This window comes from Calliopsis andreniformis, unplaced genomic scaffold (genome assembly GCF_051401765.1).
Source record: "Calliopsis andreniformis isolate RMS-2024a unplaced genomic scaffold, iyCalAndr_principal scaffold0048, whole genome shotgun sequence".
Classification (NCBI taxonomy): Eukaryota; Metazoa; Arthropoda; class Insecta; order Hymenoptera; family Andrenidae; genus Calliopsis; species Calliopsis andreniformis.
Genome location: NW_027480457.1, coordinates 2021842 through 2049195, shown reverse-complemented (window position 1 = coordinate 2049195; position 27354 = coordinate 2021842). Strand labels below are relative to the sequence as shown.

The 27354-nt window shown below is 35.4% G+C and overlaps 1 protein-coding gene across 1 annotated transcript in view; it reads right to left on the bottom strand.

Moving 5' to 3' along the window:
- Positions 1–692: 692 nt before the first annotated feature.
- LOC143187506 (opioid-binding protein/cell adhesion molecule homolog) overlaps positions 693–27354 on the bottom strand; it is a 500242-nt gene continuing 473580 nt past the window's right edge. Inside the window, exon 6 of the mRNA XM_076391722.1 lies at positions 693–2089. Coding sequence (XP_076247837.1) covers positions 1980–2089 — 110 coding nt within the window. The 3' untranslated portion in view covers positions 693–1979. The remainder of the gene's footprint in view (positions 2090–27354) is intronic.

Genomic DNA, 27354 nt, shown 5'->3' with positions numbered 1-27354 from the left:
GCATGACAATGCAAAGCTTCATACTACTGCTTTTGGTAAGAAAAAATAACACAAATACACTGGACAACTATTGAACATCCTCTTATAGCCCTCACTTGTCACCAAGTGATTATTATTCTTTCGGTCTACTTATGGAAGCGTTAGGAAGAAAACGGTTTGAAAATGACGACGAAGTGGAACACTTCGTGTGCTTTTGGTTTCGGACACGTTCTGCTACTTTTTACGTCATAGAAATAATGAAACTTGCAACCCGGTGGCAAAAGTGCTTAAATGATAGCGGAAACTACGTCGAAAAATGACTTAAGTCTACATTTGGAAAAGAGTAAGTTAATAAAGAGTATAAAAAATAGTTCGGCTTATATTTAACTTACCCTCGTATCTAAAAAAATTATTATTTTTCATGAGAACAGATCTAGCAATTCTTTTCAAGATTGTACACAATATTAAAATTCATTTCTTCGTTATTATATAATTTATTTAATGTAACCAAATTTTGACAATATTATTAAAATATTGTTTTTATGCAAATAATCAATTGGAACATTTATTATTTACTTTCGACATGTTTAATAGGCTATATCATATTAGAGTGTTGTAGTTATATACACTTAGTGATTAATAGTATTGAAAGTTAATATATTATTTTAATGGAAATTATAGGGTATTTTTCCTAAATTATACAGATGAAACAGTTTCTTTAAGCTAAACACGTGTTACATTGACGTAAATGTGATTGTAGTCAGAGTAATTGTATTTATAAGTGACAATAATTATTGATTCTTTTCATGAAAAATATGATTACCTTGCAACACATATTGTGATACAAATCAGGATGTGTCAAACATAAAATTTTCGAAATTTGATTTATACATTAATACGAGATTTCATACGTTATCCAATTTTAACAAGAAGGATGATATTTTAATGATAAGAATTCTTCATGTCATACATACATCGAAAACTTTTCATTCAAGTGAAAAGCTATCTCGCTGTACGAATTTATCGAAAAGCAAAAGAATAATTGGTACAAGAACAAGTTTCAAGATTGATTTTAAAAATGTCCTTTGGGTATCGTTCAAGTAAAGAGCTTCCTCCACTTGGTCCAGTTCACCGATAAAAAGCGACAGTCGTATTCCTTAAAGGATAGGAGACAGTTGTATTCCCTAAAGGACAGTGGACATTTCCCGTTAAAGTGGAATTTTCTAACGATCATGTCACATTTCTCTACTCTGAAAATCAGTAGCAGGGGACAATAAGAACACGATGTCATCTAAATCGAATGTTGCGATTAATTATGAGTCAAAATTATATAGATCTTTGATTATCACGAACCCTTGCGTTTCAGGGATCGCACAGTTACCAGCTGCATCATACTAAATACCCATTTACATATTTTCAGGTTTTTTCGTTCAACTCTCTGTCTTGTTTTTTCTACAAAATTAAAAAGAACTCACACTCACATATCTACGCACTCTATGTTTCGGTGCTCCATAGCTGCATCTTATCTCAAACGAAACACGCTGTTCGTTATTGCAGGACAGTTCCACTATGTCGTTCCGATCGACTCAGAGTATCTACAGATACAACAAAGAAACCGAGAACATTCATTGCTGTTAAACACACTGCAGATTTAGGTACTATTCCCGATTTAGAGACGTTCCACTAACTAGAATCATCGAGACATTCACGCGAAGCATAAGTAGTCAAGAGTTCAGTGATTACCAGCCTCGGAAGACTGAAATTTTTTTTACTAAAAAGAGTTCTTGGCGATCGCCGACTTTCTTGCTTTCTCTCTGATGATCAGTTAAAGGGAGATCAAACGTGATATATAGGGGCTCGACGTGGTTACTGTTAGTACAGGCGATGCTTTCTTCCTCTCCATCGCTTCGTTTCCTTGCGCCTGCACTGCCGTATGTAATTACGCAAAGGAGAAACGATCTTTGGTTACGTTCTTATTGGAAGGCCTCGCGATCAAGCAGTCACCTTGCGAACGAACCAGCATGTAGCAGCAATAGAAGTAACGCGAGCGTTCTTGTCGCTGCACCGCTATTGCTTGAGTTACCATGTTGCATCGCCGCTGGATGTTCCCCTGTAACACACAATAAGTCACTAATTACTTTGTGAACTGAACAGAAAATCGTACCTTTTAAACAAAACGCTAGACAGAGTTTTATATTTTGAAAAGTGGCAGTAATGGAAAGAGCGGTAGTTACAGACGAAAATATAGCATACCACATTAATATCGCAATTCTAATTGATCGGACGATATAAATAAAATTTACTGCATACATATTTATTCGGTCTGCCTTTGTTGATAAACTTCAACGTTTATATACATTGTACTTAAAAATAAACATTTTAAGAAGATTATTGGAACGAAAGATAGAACTATTGTTTGAAAAATGGAATATATGAAGTAATTACCTAGTTTCATTTGAATTTTAGTATCCGGTACCAAATCCTTTGTCTTTTTATAACATGGTAATTATGGGAGAGTTGCCTCATTGCTGATATTTAAGGGGTGAGGGTAAAGTATAACTCTACCGTCACTCGCATATATTTCATACTGTTTGTTTAGTTACGATAGTTGAGCCAAAACAAGTTTTTTTTTTATTATTTCCGAAGATTTTGCAATTTTTTGAGGTAAACTTGTCACGCGTTGCATTCATAACTATACTTCACGTGCATTTCTACTATCATAGTAATTAAAAGTTTATAGTTTTTCATACTTTAACTTTTGTAATACGTTAAGAGTATTTCGTGGAATATTTCTTTGCCGGAATAAGTTACCTTTTACAAAGCATATAGAAATAGGGAAATGTGGTATTTTAACCGGACGTTTGGAATAGATACTATATTTTTAGTCGAGATAAATTTGACACTTTCAACTAAAGTTAAGTCGTCTGAAATGATGCCTTTAATGTTTGAAACATAAAAACACCAGAAAGTATCTATCTGACGTTCAAAACACCTTCCATGAAATTTGTCGTTCTCTTGCTTAATTTTACAGGCAAAAAACAATTCACAAAAACATTAAAGTCTCCAGAAAATATTATTTTACAAAAAAGATAAATACAAGAAACAATTGCAATTACTATCTTTTTACCAGTTTTTCAAATAAGTAGTTTAAATTACCAAATTTCAATTCAAATTCAAAATTTTTTGAAAGATGCCTTCTATTTTGGAAGTGAGGTGTCTCTCTCACAAAAGACAATTTGTAATTTCATTTCTCTAAAAATGATACGTACTGCAACACTAACTTATTTCCATGAAAATAATAGCACAAGATATCCTACTAATTATACCCATCCTTGGTCAAATTCGTTACGAACTTTAGAAACAGCGTCAATTTTACGGCATCTTTCCTGTATTTAACCTAATTATCATGCATTTCGTTACAAATTTATGACATTTTTAACATTTTACTGTCGAAATTGTTGGCTTTCTCATATAATGCATTACTATGACTCATTCTCGTTTTGAAATTTTCAATCGTTAAGGTACGTGTCCATATGAGAGTTTCTCACCATAGTCGCTCTCAAGAGTAGTGTCAAGTTGTGTGTTCATTTTAGAGCAACTTCGAGGATTTTTACTGCTAGATAGCCGCTAGATTGCTCATTGGAAGCTGATTGTCTGGCAGAACTCTCAGAGCGGTGCCCGCATCAAGGGTAATCGCAGCCTAATATGTTTGCTACGTCCCGCTCCTCACAAGGGTCACAATTGACGCGAATCCACGTCAATTGTAGCGAAGGCGTTAAAATGTTAAGAAAAAATATTCGGAAGATATTGCACTCATTTTTAATAATATTTGTAAATATCTTAATTTTTGTAAGTGTTAGTTATGATAAATACTTAAAACCTAGCCCAGACCTAATACAATGTTGTTTTTAGTTATGCTAGAGTTAGGTTAGATTGCGACAGTTTAGTTTTTTACTAGAGGGTTCTTGATCTTCTAAAGGTTTGCTCATAGGGTGTAGTACAAAAGGAAAGCCATACTAAGAAAACGTATATACCAAAGTTATATCTTTAATAAATACTAAGCATAGTAGTTTTAAGGAAATAATATTAGAGAGTGAATTCTCTTTCCCTATCGGCAACTCGCTCCACGATAGCTTGAATTTGCAAGGATAGGTTAGGGTAAATCTGAACTAGGTCGTTTTCGGCGGAGTCCCTCTCCCGCCTATATATTTCACAAATATTTATCATAATTAACACTTCCTAAAATTAAAACACTATTTTGATAAATACGGACACCTGAAAAATGTTCTGTCTCCAATACTTAATAATTTTTTAATAAACCATGAGCAACGGTTAAAACCTTTTGAAAATTACTCAGAAGAGTGTTCCTAACAACATATGTATGTCAAGATCAAAGTAATCAAGATTGCAGTAAAAAAGTTTTAGTTTGACATTACTGTTTATTGAACACAAACTATGCGAATCTTAGTGAAACTAAATTATGACAACATAATTAATGATTTTTCACAACAAAGGCAAGAGAAATAACTTTCAGTTTTAAAATAATAAACATCCAAATTATTGTTTTTTAAATATTGCCAACATCTAAAAATTTCATAAATTTATTAAATACGATAAATTACCGTCAAGCCTAACTGCTGAGCCATGAACTACACAGAGGTAAGGTTATCTGCTTCTAAGTAGATGTTCTTAATATTGTCACCTCTCTGTCATGGTTAAGCAACTATTTATGTTTGTTCCGGAGCTCGCATTGTCTAAGAGCGACTCGGTTGTTGCAATGCATAAATTAAAGTCAGAATCAACGATGTAAGTCGGTGAAAACTACCTTCCCCTTTTATGCTTGACCTTCCTTCACGTTGCCCTGCATGAGCAACGACGCTATAATACATACGCATAATAAACGTACTTGTCATGCACGTTCATACGTATTGTCTGAGTATTTAGAAGAGCCGTAGTTTGACTTCCTTCTTTACGTAAGATTTTACCTACATAAATTTATTTTCTATCTTTTCTTGTAAGAAAATTGCACGATTGTATAACAGATGAAAATTCTAACGGTAAAATAGTAAGTGAAGAAGAAAGGAAGAAAACAAGAAAAGGAAAGTTACAAGTACAAAGCAATAAGAAAAACACCAACTAGCCTGGTATTACGCACCGAACTAAACTTTGGTACCGATATGTCTCGACAATGTCTCTAGTCGACATACATAAAAGCTAGTAATTCGGGTCGGCTAGTAATTCTTTCCTTAAAGTCATCGTTACCCAAACAACTCGATTAAATGCTATTTATTACTGATTGCATTTTAAATTTTAAATTCTTAACCAACAATCTGCTTAATCACACTAAATTATTAGTGTAAAATTATAATTTCCGCCCTAACCAAAAACTGTTTGTAAAACGACTTTTGATAGTCTGCGATGGAATGTGCTGTTCCAGAAACTCGTGTTCCAAATTGCAGACATAGTTTCAGCAAGTGCGTGACCTGTATGATTCGAATGTGCAAATCGTTTAAGTATGAAAAGAAATTATTGTATGAATTTTACATAATATTGTAAGGAAAAGATGTGTGAAAACCAGGTGAAGGTGGAGACGAAGATAGGATGGACACTCATACACGTACACATGTGTTTGACCGCGCGAATAGCAGAGCCCCAGAGGGCACGTCTCGCAATAAAGTCGATTCTAATTGCGTGCAACAAAAAAGAATGCAGAATAAACAATTTTAGAGCGGACCGCTTTTGAAAGCCTTCGAAAGCACGAAGCTGCGACACTCATTGACGAGAAGACTAGAGGCGCGTGTCGTGAATCCGCGAAATCAGTTAAGCAGAGTTTTCTTAAATATTTCAAGAAGTGGACTCCAATTTTTCGCGACAATTGGTAGTCATCATTATTCGTTTTTTTTTATACTTTATGTAACTTTCATCATAACAATTTGTGCAAATTCTAAATTCTTATAACTATTGTACTAGTTTTATTATCTTCAATTTTAATTTTTGTTATTCGTAGTAATTAACAATTAAGGTGTGCGAGTGTTTCTCTTTCCACAGGTATACCAGGTTGAAAGAGTATACAACTGAAAAATTTAAATTGTACATTACGTCACCGTATCACTGTGTCAGAATTCCGTTTAAAGTAATCTGTCACAGCCAATTTTCCATAGTTGCTATTGTCATTTCTAAATTGTTATTGTATCTCTCATTAATTCTTGTAATTCATTGTTCTAAATTATGATCAGTTTCATGTCAATATTTTGTTTGTCATAGCGTCCAAAATTTAAGTGCTCAGAATATATTAGCTACTTGTTTAAATCTAAACAGATGTCAACCTCTTTTTTATTTCCTTTTTTTAAGCTTCCATTATTAGTAACAATTCAGTTTCGATGAAAGGGCTCGTATGGGATTAGAACTCGACTATCTCAAAGTACCCTTTATCTCTAACAAGGTCTAAAATACTTTTTTACCGTTATTTTGTACCGTTACCCGTGCGCTGAAGAAAAACCGCTTTGACACTTTCACATGTATGGCACGTAATACTGGCAAGACTAAATTTCTATAAAGATAAGCACAAATAATATATTTAATTAATTTTTGAAACAAGAATCCAGATGAACGGCATACGTACAGTACGTGTGTGTTGTGTATGCGTCATAGCCCGCGTGCCTACGGGAGTCAACGTGGAGGGAGGATAAGCGCGAAAGGGAAAGGTGGCCTTCACCGGTCGCGTCGCTGATTCTGACTTTAAACTTTTAGTAAAATACAATTGCTGAATGCAAATAGCAGAAAAGTTTTCGTATAGTAAAGTACTATAAAGCCGACATGAGTATTAACTGGTGTGCACCACGAGGAAGTTGTCGGTCCGATTTTACACATTATGTGAGTATGGTGTGTATCTGTGCACGTATGCGCGCGATTATATGTGTATATATACGCGTGTGCTTATGCACACACTCTCGATGTCCTTAAGAAAGATGAAATACGGTGAGATTCATTGAGGAACTATTCCTCATATGAGAGTATGAGTAGTTTTTTCAAGGTCATCGCGATCCGATCGACTTTTTTTATAATTTTTCTCTCGTTTATACGTCATAATAATGTGATTAGAAAAGATTCCACCAAAATCCGTGAGGGATAGATCTTTCGACAACTTTACCATAGATATAGATTCTCGTTTTCTATATTATTTAAAAGTTAATGACAATACAAGTCAATCAGTTATATATTATCCGCCTTGAATACAAAATATTTGTGTTATTATTATTACTATTTCATTATTGTAATTATGTTTACTATTAACAATTTCATTATTATGGTTTGCTCCTTCATATATTTATAAATATTAATGTATTTGTGGTCATGTATTTAAATTCCGATTATTGCAATTTGCAGTTTCGTTACATAACTTTCTATACATAAATATGTGTATTATCTTTATTGCAATATTAATTATGTTAATTAATTATAATTAATTATATTATTAATTATATTATCTTTTTTAACATTCGTTTTTCATTTTTACTTACATGAAAAGTGCACGTTTGTACAACAGACGAAGATTCCAAATATAAAATAGTAAATGAAGAAAAAGGTAAGAAAATTATAAAAGAAAAGCAGTAAAACTGAATTTTTATAAAGGTAATCGCAACTATTGTATTCGTTTAATTTTTGAAACAGGAATTCAGATAAATAGCGAATAAGTATGGTCTTGATTGTTCATCGTCTCCTTTCATTCCTCCTATTTTATGTGTGTCTCTGAATTTATATACTGAGCGCTCCGGGCGACACCGCGGCATTTCTGTCACGCGTGCATTCTTGCCCGTTAAATACGCCAGGATGGTGCAGAATGCAGGGAAAATCGGCTACCAGGGATAAGCCGACTGAATTGTTCGTGGATGACAAATATAGGAGGTGGTAGCGGTACGGTGTAGCCTCCTGCATGTGCCCGTTATCAATTTGAGAGGGCGGTCGCGTTCCACTTTGCCTTGCCTTTGAACTTTTTGGAGAAATAGTTTGAGAAGCACGCCACTATCGAACAGACAAGGCGGAATTGAGCGTCAGTAAAACCGAGCTTCCGGAGACTTCGATTGAAAGTTATGCAAACGCGCATTTTCGAGGGAATTTTATACTGGAAATTACGAGACTACAGTTATTCGCATTACCATTTTGACATTAGATATTTCAATTTATATTACCGTCCTATGTACGAGATTTTTACGTTCTTAACACAATTTAAAGCAAACTTTGCGTTAAACGCATAAATGGCAGTGAAGTACTTCCAAATTTTCAGTTAACATACAATAGCTGCAGAAAAACTAATGTATAAAAACTACCTACATTCCAATACTATTAATACTATTCTTTTCGTTCTTTAGGAACACATTCTGGAAAAACTATTCAAGATAACACAATCAACGTTTTACTGTTATTGTTAGTAAATTACACCGATATCCTACAATCACGTACAATTCAGAAACTATAAGAAGTAATTCCCAAATTAACTTTTCTTCAAACATTGACCTACAAAACTTTCTTTTCCCTATTTTTATATTAATTGAATTAAAATTATAATAAATCTATCTTCTCGAAAAAAATATTCTTCAGATACCTTTCATGTAGTTACATAAACATACGAATTCTTCACTAACCATAGCAATATCTACTGCATATAATAATTATATAGAAAATATCATTCTAATAAATAATGTAGCTCTCAAGTATATCTGATAGCCGAAATGTAGTTTCACCGATAATAATATTATGTATGGCTATCACTGTAATAGAACTTTAGAATCATGTTAAATGTGATTGTATTATAACTTATAACTTCTAAGCAACAGTTGGAGAAAGAAGGTAACAGATTTTCCAGAAATATATATTATTTTAGAGATTTTACAGAAATATATATAATTGCCTAGTATAGTAGATATTATGAAAAATCTTTGCCGAGTATAAATGTTTGTTTAAAAAATCACTTAATGCTAAAGCGAAGTGCAATTTATTTATGGATATTTTTCATACGAAACGCAAGTTGCATTGATGTGAATAATATGACCCTACTGCTACTAACTGTGAAGTAACGACAAACTGTGAAATAGTATGTATGTATTGTTAAAACGTAACACATTCTCAGTCGCTAATAACTTTATAGTAAAAGTGATATTAATTTTTATAATGAAGAATATTTACAATGATTCAATTCCATAAGTATTAAAAATATTCGTAAATGTAAATTCTTAAGTTTCAAATTGATGCTGAAAATCTGAAAGAAATTCGCTCTAGTATCCATTAATTTTGCGTTAGTTTAGAAGAGTTATTAACGCTACTCTAAATCACAAGATACGTAATTAGTTTATGATTTTAATTATAATGTATAAATACGAAAATTTAATTTACCTGCCATCTCATGCATAAATCACCTGATTTATTAAGTTTGTTATTTCCATAGTAAATAGATGAACATTGTGCCAATGCCAATTCTCGTTCAACCATCAATATAATTTCATTAATTAGATACGTCTGTAATGTTCATGTAATGTTTTATTGCAATGAAATGCGTTCTATTTTGATTATGCATCAAGTTCCATTGTTTGTTTTATTCATGAATGCCCTCCATGTTATTTATACAGGGTGTAACAAATATAGCTTTCGATATTTTATACGGTGGTACGAGAACCAAATTGGAGCACAAAATGTCCTATGACATAGTGTCCAATTTGTCTTCGTTTTGTAATCATAAAGCATAAAAGTTAACACACCTATATACTAAACTATCCATTTAAAGATCCTGCAATTTTGCAAATACATTGAAGAACAGAAATGGGACAAAAAAGTCTTAATATATTTTGTTGTATCTCTTACGGTTTCATTTGTATAAAGTTTTAAAGACACGAAATGCTCGTGGAAAAGATTGTACATACGTACCACATACAGACGAAGTGTAGCCAACAAGACTGTCAGCAGTTAGCTGTTCAAGATGACCCAGTAACCAAGGAAGGAGGGACTGTTCACATTCACAGTGTAGAAGTCCCATTGACGAATTTGTGCTTATATTTGTGTATAACAACAAATCAATTATCAACTGAGAAAATAAATATATTTTACTTGTTACTACTCTGTCTTCCATTTATAAACTGTTAAACTATGCATACGCATTTCTGAGTAGTATTATTTCTAAGTTATATTATAAAATTTTTAAAAATGTCCTTCGAAATATTCGACTTTATCTGTTTTCAAACAATTTTAATTGATAACTAATTTACTAAGTGTTTAGATTAAGTATAAAAAAATTTATGAAATATTACGAAGTATAAGTACCCTGTATTTCTATAAATACTTTTTATGTTGATGCTGAAATAAGTTATTCAGTGTTTGCCAACGTATAATGAAGGAGAATGTTCTTCACTCGAATTATTGATTATTAGCATGTAGAGGAATCTAAAGCTGCATCCTCATTGAAACAACAACTATGAACTTTTTACGGTCTAAGATTTTAATAGTTGTATTATTGTGATTGAAACACTAACTACTTGTATTATTGCAATTCAACGTTTTCTTAGTTTATACTCCTGCTAAAAGTGATTCATAATAATAATGATATCTAATGACTTCTAATTTGAACGAATGCTATGCATTAGTGGCCCGCATTTTCACTTGTACTGTGTAATGGATTTTTCTCGTAAACATTTCTACGATTGAGGTAAATGCATTTCTCAGGAAGAATGCATTTTTCCTTTCCACCTTGTAACAGCTTGGTCTAATTTACGGTGTGTAATTTAACAAACGACCCAGCCGCACAAGAAATACTCATTTTTAGTGAAAACGACCATCAGCATCCTGGAAGAAAAAATAGTCAACTAAAGCTGCAGAATAAAAATGAGTTGCTACCGTTACAGATGGTAGTGATACCAGTAACAATCGTGCACGAATTCTCTTTGAATGCCAGTCAGACCTATTCCTAATTATCTATTAACTCCTTCTGTTTCTCTAATGCAAACAATCCTTCTTAAAGCAATATATCATATTTTTTCTTACTTTTATAACTACAAACTCATATTACAAGTAACTGTTTAGCCTCCCTAAAATATGACCTAAAATTCAGCCAAAATTGATGAATATCGTTGAATAACAATAAACTTGCCTATTCACTGCAATACACAGGGAAACTCAAAATGCATACTATGAGATATAAAGGGTTAATATGTCCACCTTCATGTAAATTGTCCATTCGGTTCACACATCCATACATCACGATACTCCCATCCACGAATATTAAAACACAACACGAGGGTGTCGTTGAATAACACTAAACCCGCCTACTCGTTATAATCCTGAAGTCACGTTAAAACACGCCCTATATAAGATTTTAGAGAAGAAAAAATCAATATGACCCTTCGATTAATCTTTTGGTCTGAGTCCACACTCGAAGATAGTGTTTACACCGTTAGAAGTCCTGGTCTAGAATTCAGGGAATCGAGACCGGCGTTGTGATCGGAATCCTTGGCCGGTTATAACTTTTCAGAAATCAGTAACTCTACTGAAAGATAACTGGAATCCTGACCGTAAAAACGATCAGTAGTTACGAGGTTGAGCGAAAATGCTAACCTATTGAGTTTTGATCAGGAGTCTGTAACCATTTGGCGAGAGACTGATTCTGAGAGGTTTTGAGAGGTAATAAGAGAAACCACCAAGACTTATGCCTCGAGTTGAGGTTTACAATCGATACAGCTGGGCTCTGCCCCTAATATTCGAGCTTGGTGCCTGAAAACAACGAGAAGTTATAGAAGGGAAAAGTGGGGAAGATGAAGTCGAAAAAATGAAGTTCCTTGTTTGCCATCAGATTTTTCCTCATGTAATACCAATCGAACTCTTGTGTTCTCTTGATGAAAATGGTACCGAATACGACATGATTTCGATTGTTATAATAAATATATTTAAAACTTGTTTTATAGAAAGATTTGAAGTAGGACGAGTAAATTCTTCACCTGCAGAAATAAAGTTTTATGTATCGCTGTTATAAATTATCGGAATCATGCCGTGTTTGGTACCATTTTCATCGAGAGAACATAAGGGATCGATTGATGTCACTTGCGTGAACATCTAATACTAAATAACAAATTCGCCTTTCTGCACTTCTCAATCCCTATTCTGATCCTAGTCTTAGCTTGTCTTGTATGGAACCATTGTTCTGGGGCGTAGAGTTCGTTTTCGCAGATTCCCATTATTTACTTACTCCACGGCATAAAAACATGAAGTGGTGGAGATAGTAACAGTCCATAATCGAATCATTATTTCATTTTGAACAAGAATTTTAAAAAAAATAGAAGAAAAGGAAGCAATTTGAACTCGGGACGTTCAGATTACGAGCCAACCACTATTAAGGAAAAGATAAATCTACATTTATTCGGAAAAAAGTAACAAAAATATGGTATTTTTAATATATCTTTTCAACAAACAGATGTTTTAAGCAAGATGTTTATATAATTACATTTGTCGTTCAAAAATATGCAATGGCCAAGGTTCATAAAAATTGAAGATTCGTACTTAAAAGTGCACCTGTGTAATATGTCATAATAATAATGTTATTGTGAATATTTGTTAGAAAATATATATTTACTAGGTAATAAAATGAGCAAATAATCTTTTTATGTAGTGAGAATTGATAAAAACTGATTTTGGTATAGTAGTTGTTACTCTCGCGGAGAGTAACATAAGTTTTCTTAAACAAAATTTTTCTAGTATCCTATCTTAATTTTGATTGCAAAGATTATTACAACTTACTCCTTATTCAAATATTACAACTAAATTACAATTTTATACAAAACAAGACACTAAACTTTAAAAAATCTATACTGTACTGAGCTCTTAGGAACTGAATCGTTACGCATTCTTATTTCGGTGTTTTATATAGCGGTTCCCCCTAATTTAGGCTTGACTCATCATGATATAAACATATTGACGCTAGTGTAATAACCGGCGTCGATTGCGCCGATAATATCGGCGGCATTAAATTCTAGAAATTAGTCATATCGACAATTGTCATTAATATCATTAATAGTATTAGGAATAAAATGGATTTGTACAATTGGCAGCAACCCTGACCTAAAACCATATCCTAACCTCAATTCCCTAATTCCAAAGATCGCGCCAGCGGTGCGCTACATGCTTGCATATAAGCAATAGGACTCTTCCATCCACGCATGCGTAAAACATCAGGACATTGTCCAAGCCACATCCTATGGCGTGCTTCTTCATACGCACTGACGACAGGATGACGATACAACGGACCTATCAGCCGACGAGCTTCTCTGCACGCCTGCGCAAGCGTTATCACACACATGCGCCAAACATCGTAGCATATTAGTAGCGAGTAGCTTACGACGATTCCAGAGCACGCATGCGTAATACAATACCTTTCCTTCGTTGAGGAGAATCGCTGGGTCCCAAGGAAGAAGGCAATCTCTGAATATAAATACTGCGTCGCCTACGGTAGCGACTCCACGTTCAACGTTGAACGATCAAGGTTTGAGGTTCTGATCAAACAGTCGCATTGATTCTAAACCATGCTGAGACAGCTTTAACCAGCTTCTTGATTAACCACGCCAAGGTAGCTTTAACCAACTCCTTGGACTTTCCTTGATCCCTATCGACCATAATCTATCACTGCCATCTGCTCAAATCAGAACTCATAACTGATCTCAAATCGAAAAGTCGATAAGTAAGCAGTTACTAATTACCAACTCAGTTTAGTGAAATACCGATCAGACTGTTGTTCGTTCTTTATACTGACTTAAGAGACTGAATTAATTATAAGTTAGAAATAATCGCGCATTGCTCAGATTTAGATATTAATTGTATAGAACCTAGTTTCAAACAATTTTGTTATATACTAATTTAAGAGAAATCCTAGTCTTTGAAATTCATTTCATAACTGCATGTCACACAAATGTTACTCCTTGTTCACGTACCTATTACGTACCTATTGCGTCTAATAAAATAGAAATTATTGATTTATGATTGTAGATTAAAAAAATTATATATTATTATTGATTTCTTTCAATAGCAGTCTAGACCAGTTTTGATCGGAGAATTGACAGAAGTTTTGACCAGAGTTCTGACCCTACAACACTTGATGTTGTGAGATACCTACCTGGGTCTTCCCTCAAAGGCCCTCACCTTCACTATAGCCTCCCCGGAATTGATAGACGCAGAAAATTTATAAATATTTGGTATCAAAATTCCTTGCTTTGATGAATTTTATAAATAAAATTGCACTAATTATATGAGTTTCAGGTATTTTTCTGATATCTGAATAAACAGAATTTAAAATCAATCAACACACGGATAAATTTTAATAAGTAAAATATCATATCGTATTTGAAGACGATACATTGCTTGCATTTTCAAATTACTACGTGAGAATGTTTACTTCAAAACGCCCTGCATTATAAACTATACGTATATATAAGTATGTATAAGTTTATATATCTCATAATTATGTAGGATATACCCGGAAAGGGAGTGAGTCTACATGAAAAGATAAAGTAAAAGTGTGAAATACAGTTTTTTGACGTACAGTTTTGATTGTTGACTGTCTTTCGGTACGTTAAAAGCATTCTCCTTCTCCCTTTTACCTCTCAAATGCTAAAAATTATACTTCGGTATATTCGTACTCGGTTGAAATTCAAAGTCACTTTCCTCAAAACGTAGTTCGATATCAGACAATTTTATTCTATATTTTGTATTTATTTTTCCATGTAAAGTCATTCCCCTTATGCTTGCACTACAAGTTGTGGTGTATCCTGTGAATCACTCAGGATTATCAAAACAATATTTTACTGCTCTAGATCGGTGGAAACCTGTTAAAGAATGTTTCCGTAAAATTGACTTTGATCTCGAAACTTGAATTGTTTGTACGTCTGGATTAAAATATGTACATACGTACTTGAACTTTGTATGTTTAATGCACGCTTCCAACAATAAATTGATGGCGGTGTTACATCTGGCCTTCACCTGAGCTCCTTTTTCAGTGCTAATCAGTGAGAAATACTGATGCATTTTGAAATAAAAAACTAAGTATGAGAATGATTGCAACTAACTCAATCGAGCTGATTCGATAAACCGATGTGTAAGCATTCTCCTTTTTGATGTTATAACCTAAAAAGAAACAATATAAGAACAACAAGCAACATCGCGCGTCAGAAGTGAAAAAGGAGGATTTGAATCCGGAATTACATAAAGTCAAGGATCAGAGTGAATCTTTGATCACACCCGCGCGAGAGCTGTAACATTGTAACGGCTAGGGCGTATTGTAACATTTAACTGAAAACCGCGTAAGAGTCGTAAGGTATCGCGAGCATACTCCGCGAAATCCGAATCCGCCTCCTTAAACCGCATCGAGTGAATCCGCGAAGTCCGAAATAGGAAAGTGCGTGCGACAAGGAAACCGTGTCGAGAAGCGACCAAAAACGACCAGCGATCCGTTAACTTACAAAGTGACAATGTCGAGATTGTACAGACAGCAAGGAAGAGTTGGTATGTATTCGTAACTTATTAAATATATGAAACTGGCAAATCTAAGCATAGTCTACCCCCCCCCCCCCCCCAGCCCCCAGCCCCTTTCCTTCCACTACACATTTCTAAGATAAGCTTAATCAAGGTATGCTTTACCACTTTAAAAGAGCAAAAACCCTTATGTCGATCTCCGTCGTTCGGGACGGCCGCCGGTCCGAGGCGTTCTACAACACCGTTTTGTTCTAAACAGTACGGTACTGATGTCTGATGATGAATCCCTTCTTTTCTGGAAGGTGAATCCGGTTCAGAATTAACATATTCTCTGCCGTTATTGCTCCTGTAACGCCCCACGACTCTGTCTCTGTCTCTGTCTCTTCCTATTTCACTCTATCTCTCTCTACTATCGCTGTCTCTCTCCATCTTATTGTAAACATATCTATCTCTTTCTATTTCTATCTTATAACTGTATAATAGCGCGTATTCTGTTATCCAATTACTAATAAACATTTTTGTATTACGACACACATTATATATTATAGATTTTAATTACATTCTCATATAAGTATAGCATATTTCGTACGTTTTCATATTAAAACAGCCACTATTAGAATAAGAGCGCCATTAGAATTAGAACAACTGCGCATGTGCGAACTCCGACTGGCGAGTATAAAAGGAGCTGCGAAAGCAGCAGGAAGACACTTCTCTCTGGCATCAGGTTGCGAATAGACGAAGATCTGGGAGGCAGCTGAGATACTCGTCCAGTGAGATCGAGACCGCTCCTTTAGGGGTAGCGACCGTTTTCCAGAGATCAAGAGTATTCGATGCTCCTTTACAGGTTCAATCTTGAGTAACTTTATGACAGGTGCACTACGACGATTCTAAGCAAGTGCAGTACGGGCAACATCTTGGAGGTAGCTGAGATACTAAAGATCGAGACCGCTCCTTTAGGGGTAGCGACCGTTCTACCAAATAGTAATTGATGCTCCTTTAATATAGAGTTCGTGCTTGCCGTAGGCAGACGAATCGCTTGCCAACAAGCGCTAGAAGCCATTCTAAGTCGGACGCATTTCTAAGACCGCTCCTGAAGAGTCTTTTCTCTAAGGTAGCGACTGATGTAGAAAAGATAACGAAGGGCTTACGGATGCTTAGGCAATCAAGCAAAGATTATATGTTTCATGAAACCTTGAGACCGCTCTTTGGTTATAGCCATCTATAACTTCGGCAGCGACCAGGGCATACGAGACAAGATCTATTGCACACACACACACACTTACACTGCGTATCGTCTAATACAGAGGATCCTCTACCGCAATTAATACGGATTAATTAATAACAGCATAATTACTCTTGTACACGAATGTAAAAGCTTAGACACATAACCTAATTTCTATTCACGAATTTTAATCATAGACACATAACCTAACTCTCGCGAAGTATATCGCATAACGATTACGATCAACATAACCTCGTCTGTACATAATAATTAACCTTATTTGTTCTTATAAATATTTAACGAATTAGAATAGGCATTAGTATTGTATTTACGTTAGAATTAGAATAGGGTTTTACTGAATAAATTAATGTCAAGAAAGATCTAAGCTTTGGATTTTAACTCCTTAACCGCACGCCACACGAACCCCACTTTTCGTCCATCGGAAAGCCGCTCTTCCATGGACAACGTAGCATCGCTTTAGGGACGTTACACTCCTAAAGGTTCATATTTTTGTTTCTCTTTCATTTTCAACGCACGTCTTGACCCCTTAGCGCGCTAACAGGCCAAACTGTGCACACTCGAGATAATTCGAGCGTTGTATTTTATGTTACTATAATTTTTCACACTCGAATATAATCGAGAATTGAAAATAACAATGTGAAAGCTAAGAAGAAAAATCGTTTTATTGATATTTATCATTTACATAGGATTGTAAGCTGTAACACTTATTTATTCAAGAATAATATATAACCTTTTTCCATGGAACTGGTACCGCGTTATATGGAAACCGCGCTATAGGAGGGTTGACTGTACTAGTATTATTATTATTTCTGTTGTAAAAGTATAAATAAATATTTTTACTGATAAAAATATGTTTTTTTCGAAATAGCAATTCGAAAAGAAAGATAAAAAGTCGATGTACGTGTAACATTGCAATATTCGGCTCTTTTCTGTAATGCGGATTAAAATCCAAAATTAAAATAAAAATTTTGATTAATTTTCTATTTTTAAAAATTTTTTTGCCAAGACAATGTTCTAAAGTGTGTTTTTTACATTAAAAAAAAATTGAATTTTCTGGCCGTTTTTTTTCAAAAAATCTATGCGTTAAGGGGTTAGAAGTCTTAAAGGCGTATACGTATAACGTCATTTTTGTTCTTTACGAAATAGTCAAAAGTCATATTTGAAAAATCGTCTATTAATATAAAGAAATATTTTACCCCTGAATAACTTTGAAGCTTCACGGGTCCACAAACATTAGCGTGAAGAAGTTTGAGAAAAGTAGTTGCTCGTTCCCGTCCAGTGCTGATAAATGGAGTTCTTATTTGCTTTCCTTTTAAACACTAGTGCAAGAAATTCTGTCTGAATAATCGAATTCAACTCGGTTTGCTAAGCCTTTACGTAGGAGATGCATGCATCTATCATTGAGATGGCCTAACCTTTTATGCCAGAGTTGATGACTACGAGAGGTATCATATATAACTAAAGCACTTTCTAATTTTACATCGAGTTTATGTTAACTATTTTCGACCGAGCTTGTGACTACAGCTTCGGCAGAAATTTTGCAATCATTCTTGTTATAGATTTTGCATTTTGTATTATCAAAGACATTTATAAATCCTTTTCTTGCCAATGTGCTTATAGAAAACAAACTGGTATTCAAATTCGGTACACGAAGGGTGTTAACAATTGTTTTGTTATCGTATTCACCGTTGAGTTTAATGTTTAAAAATTTTCATCGGATTTCTTACATTCCTTAAATAAATCCTTATTCGGTGACATGCTGAGTGGCACGTTAAACCATAAACCAACTTTTACTCCAATTGTTAAATTGTTGGTTCGATTGATTCTTAGAAAACTTGTTTGTGCCATTTGTTTTCTGACTGATTCTTTCTACACTGCGTAATTACATGACCAGATTTGTTGTAGCCAAAGCAACGAACTTGTTTTCTCTGAAAATATTTATTTGTATCTTTTTGATATGACTTTCACATAAATGCTAACTCGTTTGAATTATTGTTAATATAACATTTTATTTCTTCTTGGAGAAGTTCGTTTTTAATCAGGTCGTTGTTATTTGAACGCCCGGGTTATCTAAAGCCATTATCATCGACCTAAATTCGGGTGGAAAACCCACTAAAATTATAACTGTAAGGAGTTTGTCTTCAATTGAGTTTCCTGTATCAGAAAGCATCTCTGACAAACTCAGTGCTTCGGACACGTATTCATTCATACCTTCAAAAGTATTAAAATCTATTTTAAACAAAGTTCTCAATAAATTTAAATAAAGGGCTACTTTAGGTAGCCCTTTGTCTTCATACGCTGTACTTAATCTATTCCAAGCGTCACGAGCGATTAAACAATCTTTGAGATACACATGCCAATATGGCTTTACATTCAAACATATATAGGTTAAGGTCTTTTTTAAGTTGCGAAGTTTCCATAGCATTCACACAGTTCCACAAATTTAAACCCATAAGAGTCATTTTTATGGCAAGCTTCCAGGAGTTAATATTAGAAGACCCATCTAACTTCGGTTTAATATTGGGAATGTTCCTAATTATAAATGTGAAATCAGTTGCTCGTTTTGTCGCCATATTTGACTGTTACAGCGTAAGCAAGTAGAATTTAATCGAATTGATGTGAAAAAGAAAATTCGTATTAAAAACTTCTGTCAAAAAATAATGGGTTACAGAGGGAATTTCACTCAAATATGCTTCTCAATGGAGTATTTATAGAAGTGGTGTGAACTAACTGACTATGTTCAAGCACAGCCGACACCCTTTTCCTTTTTGAATTGAAGAATAACCGTTGTCATGTTTCTTCTTTCTACACAATATATTATGTCTTTATTGATTGCTTCAATTTGTGTGTGGCTGGGTCCATAACCTGATGGATATTAGCAAAGGATGGAAAGCCACTTGTTTTGATTAAAACAATTATATATTACACTCAGATATACAGGTCACGTAACATTTGCACTTCAAATATCTTTGTTGTTTTTAAAGATACGTCCAGTGTCTTAAGGACGAAGTTAAATGGTGCTCATACAATGCTAGAAAAATGCTTCTTCTTTATCATTTTTTTTTTAAAGATATCAAGGTCACCTCCATTTTTTTAAACGGAATCACTCCTTTTTAAACACCTACATTGATAGTCCGTTTCATTAGGAATCCAGTGACCAGTGTTTCATGAATGTTCGAGATGATGGCTGTTTACGTCGATACATTACTGCAAACGGGTCCTGAAGGAATGTTGAACTATGACAAGCATGTCCGAGGTAACATTTGCACATGCTGTGATGATACGCTGATGCTAATCTTCAACTGTTGTTGAAGCATACATCTACTCAGTCTCTTTAGCAGAACCCCACAAAAAGAAATCCGGTGGATTTAAATCAGGCGAACGTGCTGGCCATGAAACAGATTCACTTCGTCCAATCCATCGGTTTTGAAACCTAGAATGCAACATTTCTCCTGCTATTTGTGCATAATAACCAAGATAGCCGTCACGTTGGTACCACATATGACGGTTTTGTAGAGAGACATCTTTCAACAAAATTGGCAGATCTTCTTGCAAAAATTGAGAATATGTTTGTCCTACCATCGTTCCGGTAATAAAGTGTGGCCAGATTACTTTGTCGTTCAAAGTACCACACCATATAATTACACTCCATTATCTTTGGTGGTCAGTTTCTCGAAGCCAGTGCGGATTATCAACAGACCAATAATGGGTGTTCCGTAGATTAATTGAGCTAGAGGATATTTAAAAATATTCAATAACATTAATATGTTATGATATGTTATCTAACACCAAACATATTTGAGGTGCAAACCTTAAGTGACTCATCTTGTATATATATTGTGAATATATACAGGGTGTAACAAAAATGTTGCAGTTCCTTAAAAGGGGTGATTCAAGGGGTGATTTGAAACAACTTTTTCCTTCTTAGCAAAAATGTAAGATGAGGCTTCGTTAACGAGTTATTAACGAAAAACACCGGCCAATGAGAGCACGAGTTTGCCGCCCCAGCGACTGCGGTAACGTTGGGTACGCGCTGGACGCTACGGTTGTACTCCGAACAAGAAAGTCGGCATGCGTCGAAAGAAATAGCATTCGTATGAAAATATTTGCATAACATATAAACGAAAAAGCAATGCAACAAATGAAATGAACGGAGAATTGGAGAATTAACGTTGAAAATAGTCTGCGTTAGATTTAAAAAATAATAATCACTAATGAATTAATCACAATTCAGGTATAAGATGGTATAAGATGACAATTCACAATTCATCTGTTGTTTGTAAATCTGTGTCCGAACAAGGAAGGTCTGAGGTGCTTAAACTACGTGCGGGTACAAGGAGCTTCTTTGAAAAAATTCTACCCTAGCATAAACCATTTCGACGGTCGATGACCAGGATCGGTACAGTGACCCAGTGACACAGGTTTACAAACTACAGATGAAGTTTGTTCTCTTCTCCTTTTATTTTTTTGTTGTATTGCTTTTTCGTTTATACGTTATTCGAATAAGAAATTTACGTAATTGTGTTTTTACGTTGCACGTACTTTTCCTCGATTTTAAGTAATTACTCACTTCAAGTGATAAACAAAAAAAGGACTCGGTATTATTTATTATGTCGCTTTGAGTTTTCATACTAATGCTATTTTCTTCGATGTATGACGACTTTCTTGGTCAGAGTACAACCGTGGCGTCTAGCGCGCGTACCCAACGCTACCGCGGTCGCTCGGGCGGTAAACTCGCGCTCTCATTGGCCGGTGTTTTTCGTTAATAACTCGTTAACGAAGCCTCATCCTGAATTTTCGCTAAGGAAAAAGTTGTTTCATTTTTGTTACACCCTGTATACACGTATATATTCACAAATAAATTTGAACATACACAGCGGCTGTCGAAACGAGAAGGAGGTCCATAACGTAAACTAAACGAATCACGCATTAGAATTATAGTCACGTGATTACATACAACTTATAATACTATTAAAGCAAAAGAGATGTCGCGATCAGTCCAGTTGTGACAGTATGCAGAGGCGGAGGTTTCTAATATTAAAAGGTTAATGCTATGATAATTATAAGCATGGAAAGTAAGACAAAGCGACATTTCAATCCGTTCGTATTTTATAAATAAAATTGCACATCTTAATTATGCATACGCAAAGAAAATTATTCATTTATTTTGAGGACATTTCACATTTTTATATTTATTAACATGGAGTCGGTATCAACATACTTTTCCGATTCCAACTCTCATTCGAGTAATCAGAAATTCCTTCTAAGCTCCGATGCTAGCTCCAACTCTCTGACGCGAGTTTTCTCTCGCGCTTATTGACTGAATAACTCGGATGAAAACGGTAACCTACTATTTGTATCTCATGAGAAGTTTCCTGAAAACAATTGGAGGCAATGAATTTCAGAGGTTTTCTCCTGAGGCACAAATAATACTCACACCCCTACACAGGAACAGAAGGGTGCAAATTGAAGAGAGCCAGCACGGGGCGAAGCTCGAAGGGGTCCGGACCGCAGGCCATAGGTAGGACCAGGTAGAAGGTAGGAGCAATCTCGAGCTAGTGAGTTCAGTACGGGATGACAAGTTACTGACATCTTCTCTTGTCTTACGCAGCCTTGTTCGAAACGTGACCAACCAACGTACTCTTCAACATTCACGCACAAGCAGGTATATCTGCATGAACAGCCATCACGAACGAAGCGTGGACAGCTCGTGACAAAGAGTATGGAGCAACGATGAATAAATCCTTATAACAAAAAATTGAATTGCCTATTCTCTAACAGTAATTATTGAAAGATAAATAGGATGTAAATATGATATCCAAAGAAGGAATACTGGCAATAGTAGATCATAAGGCAGTTGAATATATTGAATTCAAGATTGTTTTGATGACATCATTCTTCCTAGTTTAAAAGATTAATCCATAGGAGAATAATACCATGTTTATTTACAATAGTGCAAAAGATTTTTCAGTCATTCGCATAAACGAGAAATTTGCTATTAGTAACAGCCTTATAGTTATCATTGAAAAAGATTGAACAGCAAAGGTCTAACATGTGATCCTTGAGACACAGCGGAACTAGCCTACACTTTTCTAACATCCTTATTATTAAATTTTATTATGTGGGATCTAGCCGTTACAAAACTTGAGATTTCACAAAGAGGGACCACTAAAGCTGATAGCAGACAGTTTAGAGACAGCATTCTTTGTTGAACTAGTGTGTCGACTTGATGTCTTGTCACAATGGTACGTATAATAGATAAATTGTAATTTATTAAACTGGTTACAATAGAGCAGCCAGCCACAGAATCGTGTTGTTCTTCAGTTTATATATTTTCTAATAGAAATAATAGTATCTTCGAAACTATGTTCTCCAATATCCTTGACGTAAAGTTTTAGGTACTTATCGACCTGCAACTAGAAACCAAATGTCTGTCTCCACTCTGAAGTACAAGAGTAATTAATTTCTATGCTTCAGAAAAGGTATCTGGAGTACGAGATTTGTTATATATAAGCCAAAATATACCAAAGACAATACATTTACAAGTTCCTTGACGTAAGAGGTTGACCAACTTATTCTTCTATCCTTCACAATTAAGGAGTATGGTGTTTCATCATCTCACTTTTATGCTAGTGGATCATTAAATTATCGTTTCATCATATTCCCATGTCCAAACAATTATTAATCACGCATATTAATCCTTGTGCATTGTTTAACTAATTATTATTATATTCATGTTCTTTGGATGGCATGAAGTGAAAAATTCATATTAAACCAAGCAAATAGTTTGCAGACATTTTAGAACTAAAAATTATTAGCAAAGAGTCGATTCGTTCGCATTTATTTAGATTACAGAATTGACAGTTCCATAGTAGGCTACAGCCAGCGTTTAAGAGATATCTAGAACGGGGACAAGACCTCTGTATTTCCACCTCTGGCTAATAGAGACAGCACTTTCGAGGGTTTCCAGTTAAATTGGACACTTTGTATTTCTCCCTACTTTCGGCCATTACGTCGGCCGGGATGTGTCACGACCACGTTACGACAATGCTTTGCCATTATGGATTTTCCTAACCTGGTATATTCTGGTGTCTGACGTAAAAAATTCTAAATAATAATTATTGTATTGTTGCAAGCACCGGGTACGTCAACAGTGCCTGCTACGTTCGCAACAAGAATAAGAAGAAGACGGTAGAAGAATCGATCGAGACAGAATTCTGACAGCTGTCAGAGAGTCCGAACATACGGCCAAAACCGAACTTGAATATAACGAACATTGTGGATAGAACGAAATACGCATAACTGTTGTAAATGAAACCACATGAGCGTAGTAGAGCAAACTATTAAACTAAATAAGCGCGTTAAGTGATGTCGCGGCGTTTGAGAGTCCGTGGTGTGTGCCGCCGGCGGCTCCCCGAAATCGTAACAGTATTACCCGCTCTCTCCTTAGAATCGTGTTGGAAGTCGATGTCGCGGATGCGTGTGTGTATAAATGCGGGTGCATGTGTGCGTGTGTGCGCGCGCGTTTGCGCATGCGTATGTGTGAGCATCATTCTGAAGCCTCGAGAATGTAAACGCTGACATCTTTGTTAAAGCGAGAGGCGTTATACATAACCATTCGAAATTTTCGAGTTCGTATGAGTTAAATGAAATGTAACTAAAACGTATGCGATATACATCTTTGGGCGAATTGTACAGGGTGTATAAAAATTATATGTCACGACCACCATAACGTGATTCTACACCTCATAATCAATGAAGATCTGTTAAAAAAACTTCCCGCAAAATTGTCCTTAACTGACTTTGTTAAGGTTTTAAAGGTCAAATTGTTTTTATGATTGCATCATTTTCTACTCATCGAGAGGATAAAAAGTGTCACAGGAACCATAGTTCGGAACTCAATCGTTCTCTCAAAAAACGATGTTAAATGTTCGATCATTCTTAAACTCACTTTATTCTAATGTTTTCAAAACTTATATGGATAACATGTTATAACGAAGCAATGGGGACCATTAACGTATGGGCAGGAATGACTGAATGAACTACGCCAAATTATACCATGACAGAGGCGTCACTCCATTTACTTCATATATGATATGTCCCTCTTCGAACTCGGCGAATAAGACGTAGACCTGCTCCACACTTTTGTAGCCTACTCGTTCACCAGCTTTGATGCCTCTGGACTTTTTTCCGTTGTTTTTAGTGTTATTGGTCGTCTACAAGTGAATTCAAATATAAGGTGAAAATGTGAAAAAAAAAATAATTTTGCGTAAAAGTAATTTTTTCTGTTCCTTTACCTCTACGATTTCTTTGTCTTCTGTTTCTTCGACGAACCCACAGGATAGCACCGTCTTGATTGATGGATCTTAAAAGTTGTGCTTGTGCGTTATCCTCGATATGGCCACCATTTTGGTCAATGTAATTTCTTATCCTCGCTCCAATATTATTCCTCCATTTTTGACGAATGTTTGGTATGGATCGGAGCTGTTGGAACGCCTGTTACATTCTACGTTTTAGTTCGTGCACATTGCGGATTTCTATGACTGAACGATAAACATGTTTTTTAACTGCTCTTCAAAGAAAAAGATCCAGTGGTGTCAAATCTGGCAAACGAGGAGGCCACAAGTGTGGAATTTCATCCAAAAATTGACGAACTGGTCGGCTGTAATAAGGAGGAGTACCATCATACATAAAGTAAATGGTGCGACACATGTGTCGTGATATAACTTGATATGGTTCATGCAAGAGGCGAGTTCGTAAAAATCGTAGATATGCGGCTCTTGTTAGACGTGGTAAATAAATAGGTCCAATAAAGTTTAATAATGTGTTTTGGGAGAACGATTGAGTTTCGACCTATGGTTCCTTTGACACTTTTTATCCTCTCGATGAGTAGAACATGATGCAATTGTAAGAAAATTTGACCTTTAAAACCTTAAGAAAGTCAGTCAAGGACAATTTTGCGGGAAGTTTGTTTTGGTGAAGATCTTCACCGATCATGAGGTCATAGAATCACGCTATGGTGGTCGTGACATATAATTTGTATACACCTTGTACAGGTCGTTGCCTGCAATGATTGTTAACATCTGTCACGAGTTGCTCATACAAAATAAATGCACCTGTATCTTGTACTAATTGCGACGGCTATGGCTAATTTCGGGAAGTGATTTGTAATGCGTCGACGTGTTATGAAAGTCGAGGAGAGAACCTTTTGACGATAGCGTGAATAGTAATGTCGCATGGTAACACTATTATCGAATGTTCCAGCAAATGGTGAGAACTTACATAGATTGTTACGTTAATTGTAAATTGTAAAATATTGGACGCGAATTGACGGATAATGCGATGGCTTTCGTGACGTTACTTAGTGCGATTCGGTAAGACCTCACATCGATATAGCAGGAAATTCGTGGATTGGTGATCCGCGAAGGATCCTGCCTGTCCTAGTTTCCGTGATTTAGGGCTTTTCGCCGATAAGTCGTGATGTAGACGACGAGAGCTCGTGGGTTCATTTAATCTAATTCAGTTTTCCTTCCTACTTCCTTTCTTTCTTGTTAACTTCATTAGTTTCACTTTTTCATTATTTCAAGCATAGATTCACGGGAGTGAATGGATTCAATAATCCACGTAAAACTACGTTAATCGCGCATATCGTGTAATAGTGTATATAAATCTAAAATCTGTGTGTGCTCTTTTAGCAGTTTTCACAGCATTCAATACCACTATACAGGGTGTTTGAGAAATCGTGATACAACCGGCAAGGTGATGATTCCTCACATAAAATCTAATCGAAAGTAGGGAATATAGTTTTTTCAGATGGGGCTTCTTTTTCGAGAAAATCGAGTTAGAAAATTCATTAGGTACGCGTGTACTTAGACAGAATATCGTTTAGGATATGGTATGGCTTTAATTAATAATTAGTCGTAAATTTCAATAATTGGTTTATTTTAGTAATTTACAAATGTTAAAAATGTCTGCCTTGCTGTTGTAGGCAAATTCTTGGTCGACGAATTAATGAAGCGTGAACCAAAATTAATGCCTTCGATCTTTCAACTTCTTCCAATGCCTGAATGATAGTACTTTTTAATAGGTCGCAATTTTGATTATTTTGGGTATAAATTATTTTTTTCATGTAACTTCATGAATAAAAATCTAAAGGAGTAAGATCTGGCGATCTCAGGCACCGCGCAACAGTTCCACCTCGGCCAATCCAACAGTTTTACCTCTGGCTTAATAAGTTCTTCACAACCCGGGTAAAATGTGGTGGTGCTCCGTCATGTTGAAAAATTAGGTTCTGTCGGGTGGACAGTGGTATATATTCTAACAAACCAGGTAAATCATCCAATAAAAACACACATACGAAACTCCTTTGTTACGAGCCGAAGGCTAGATGGTCTGACCGAGGGTCAGGGTTTTCGGAATATTGTTATTTTTTTGTGGACGAACCAACGGGTAACTTTGCACTCGTTGGGAGCCACCTCACGGATGTGGACGAACCAGTGCGCAACTGCCAACACCGGGAGCCACCTTAGGATTTGGGTAGGTTTTCGTGGACGAACCGACACTCAACTTGGCGAGTATCGGGAGCCACTAGGATGGAATAAAGACTGTGGACGAACCAGCGAGTAACTTTGCAC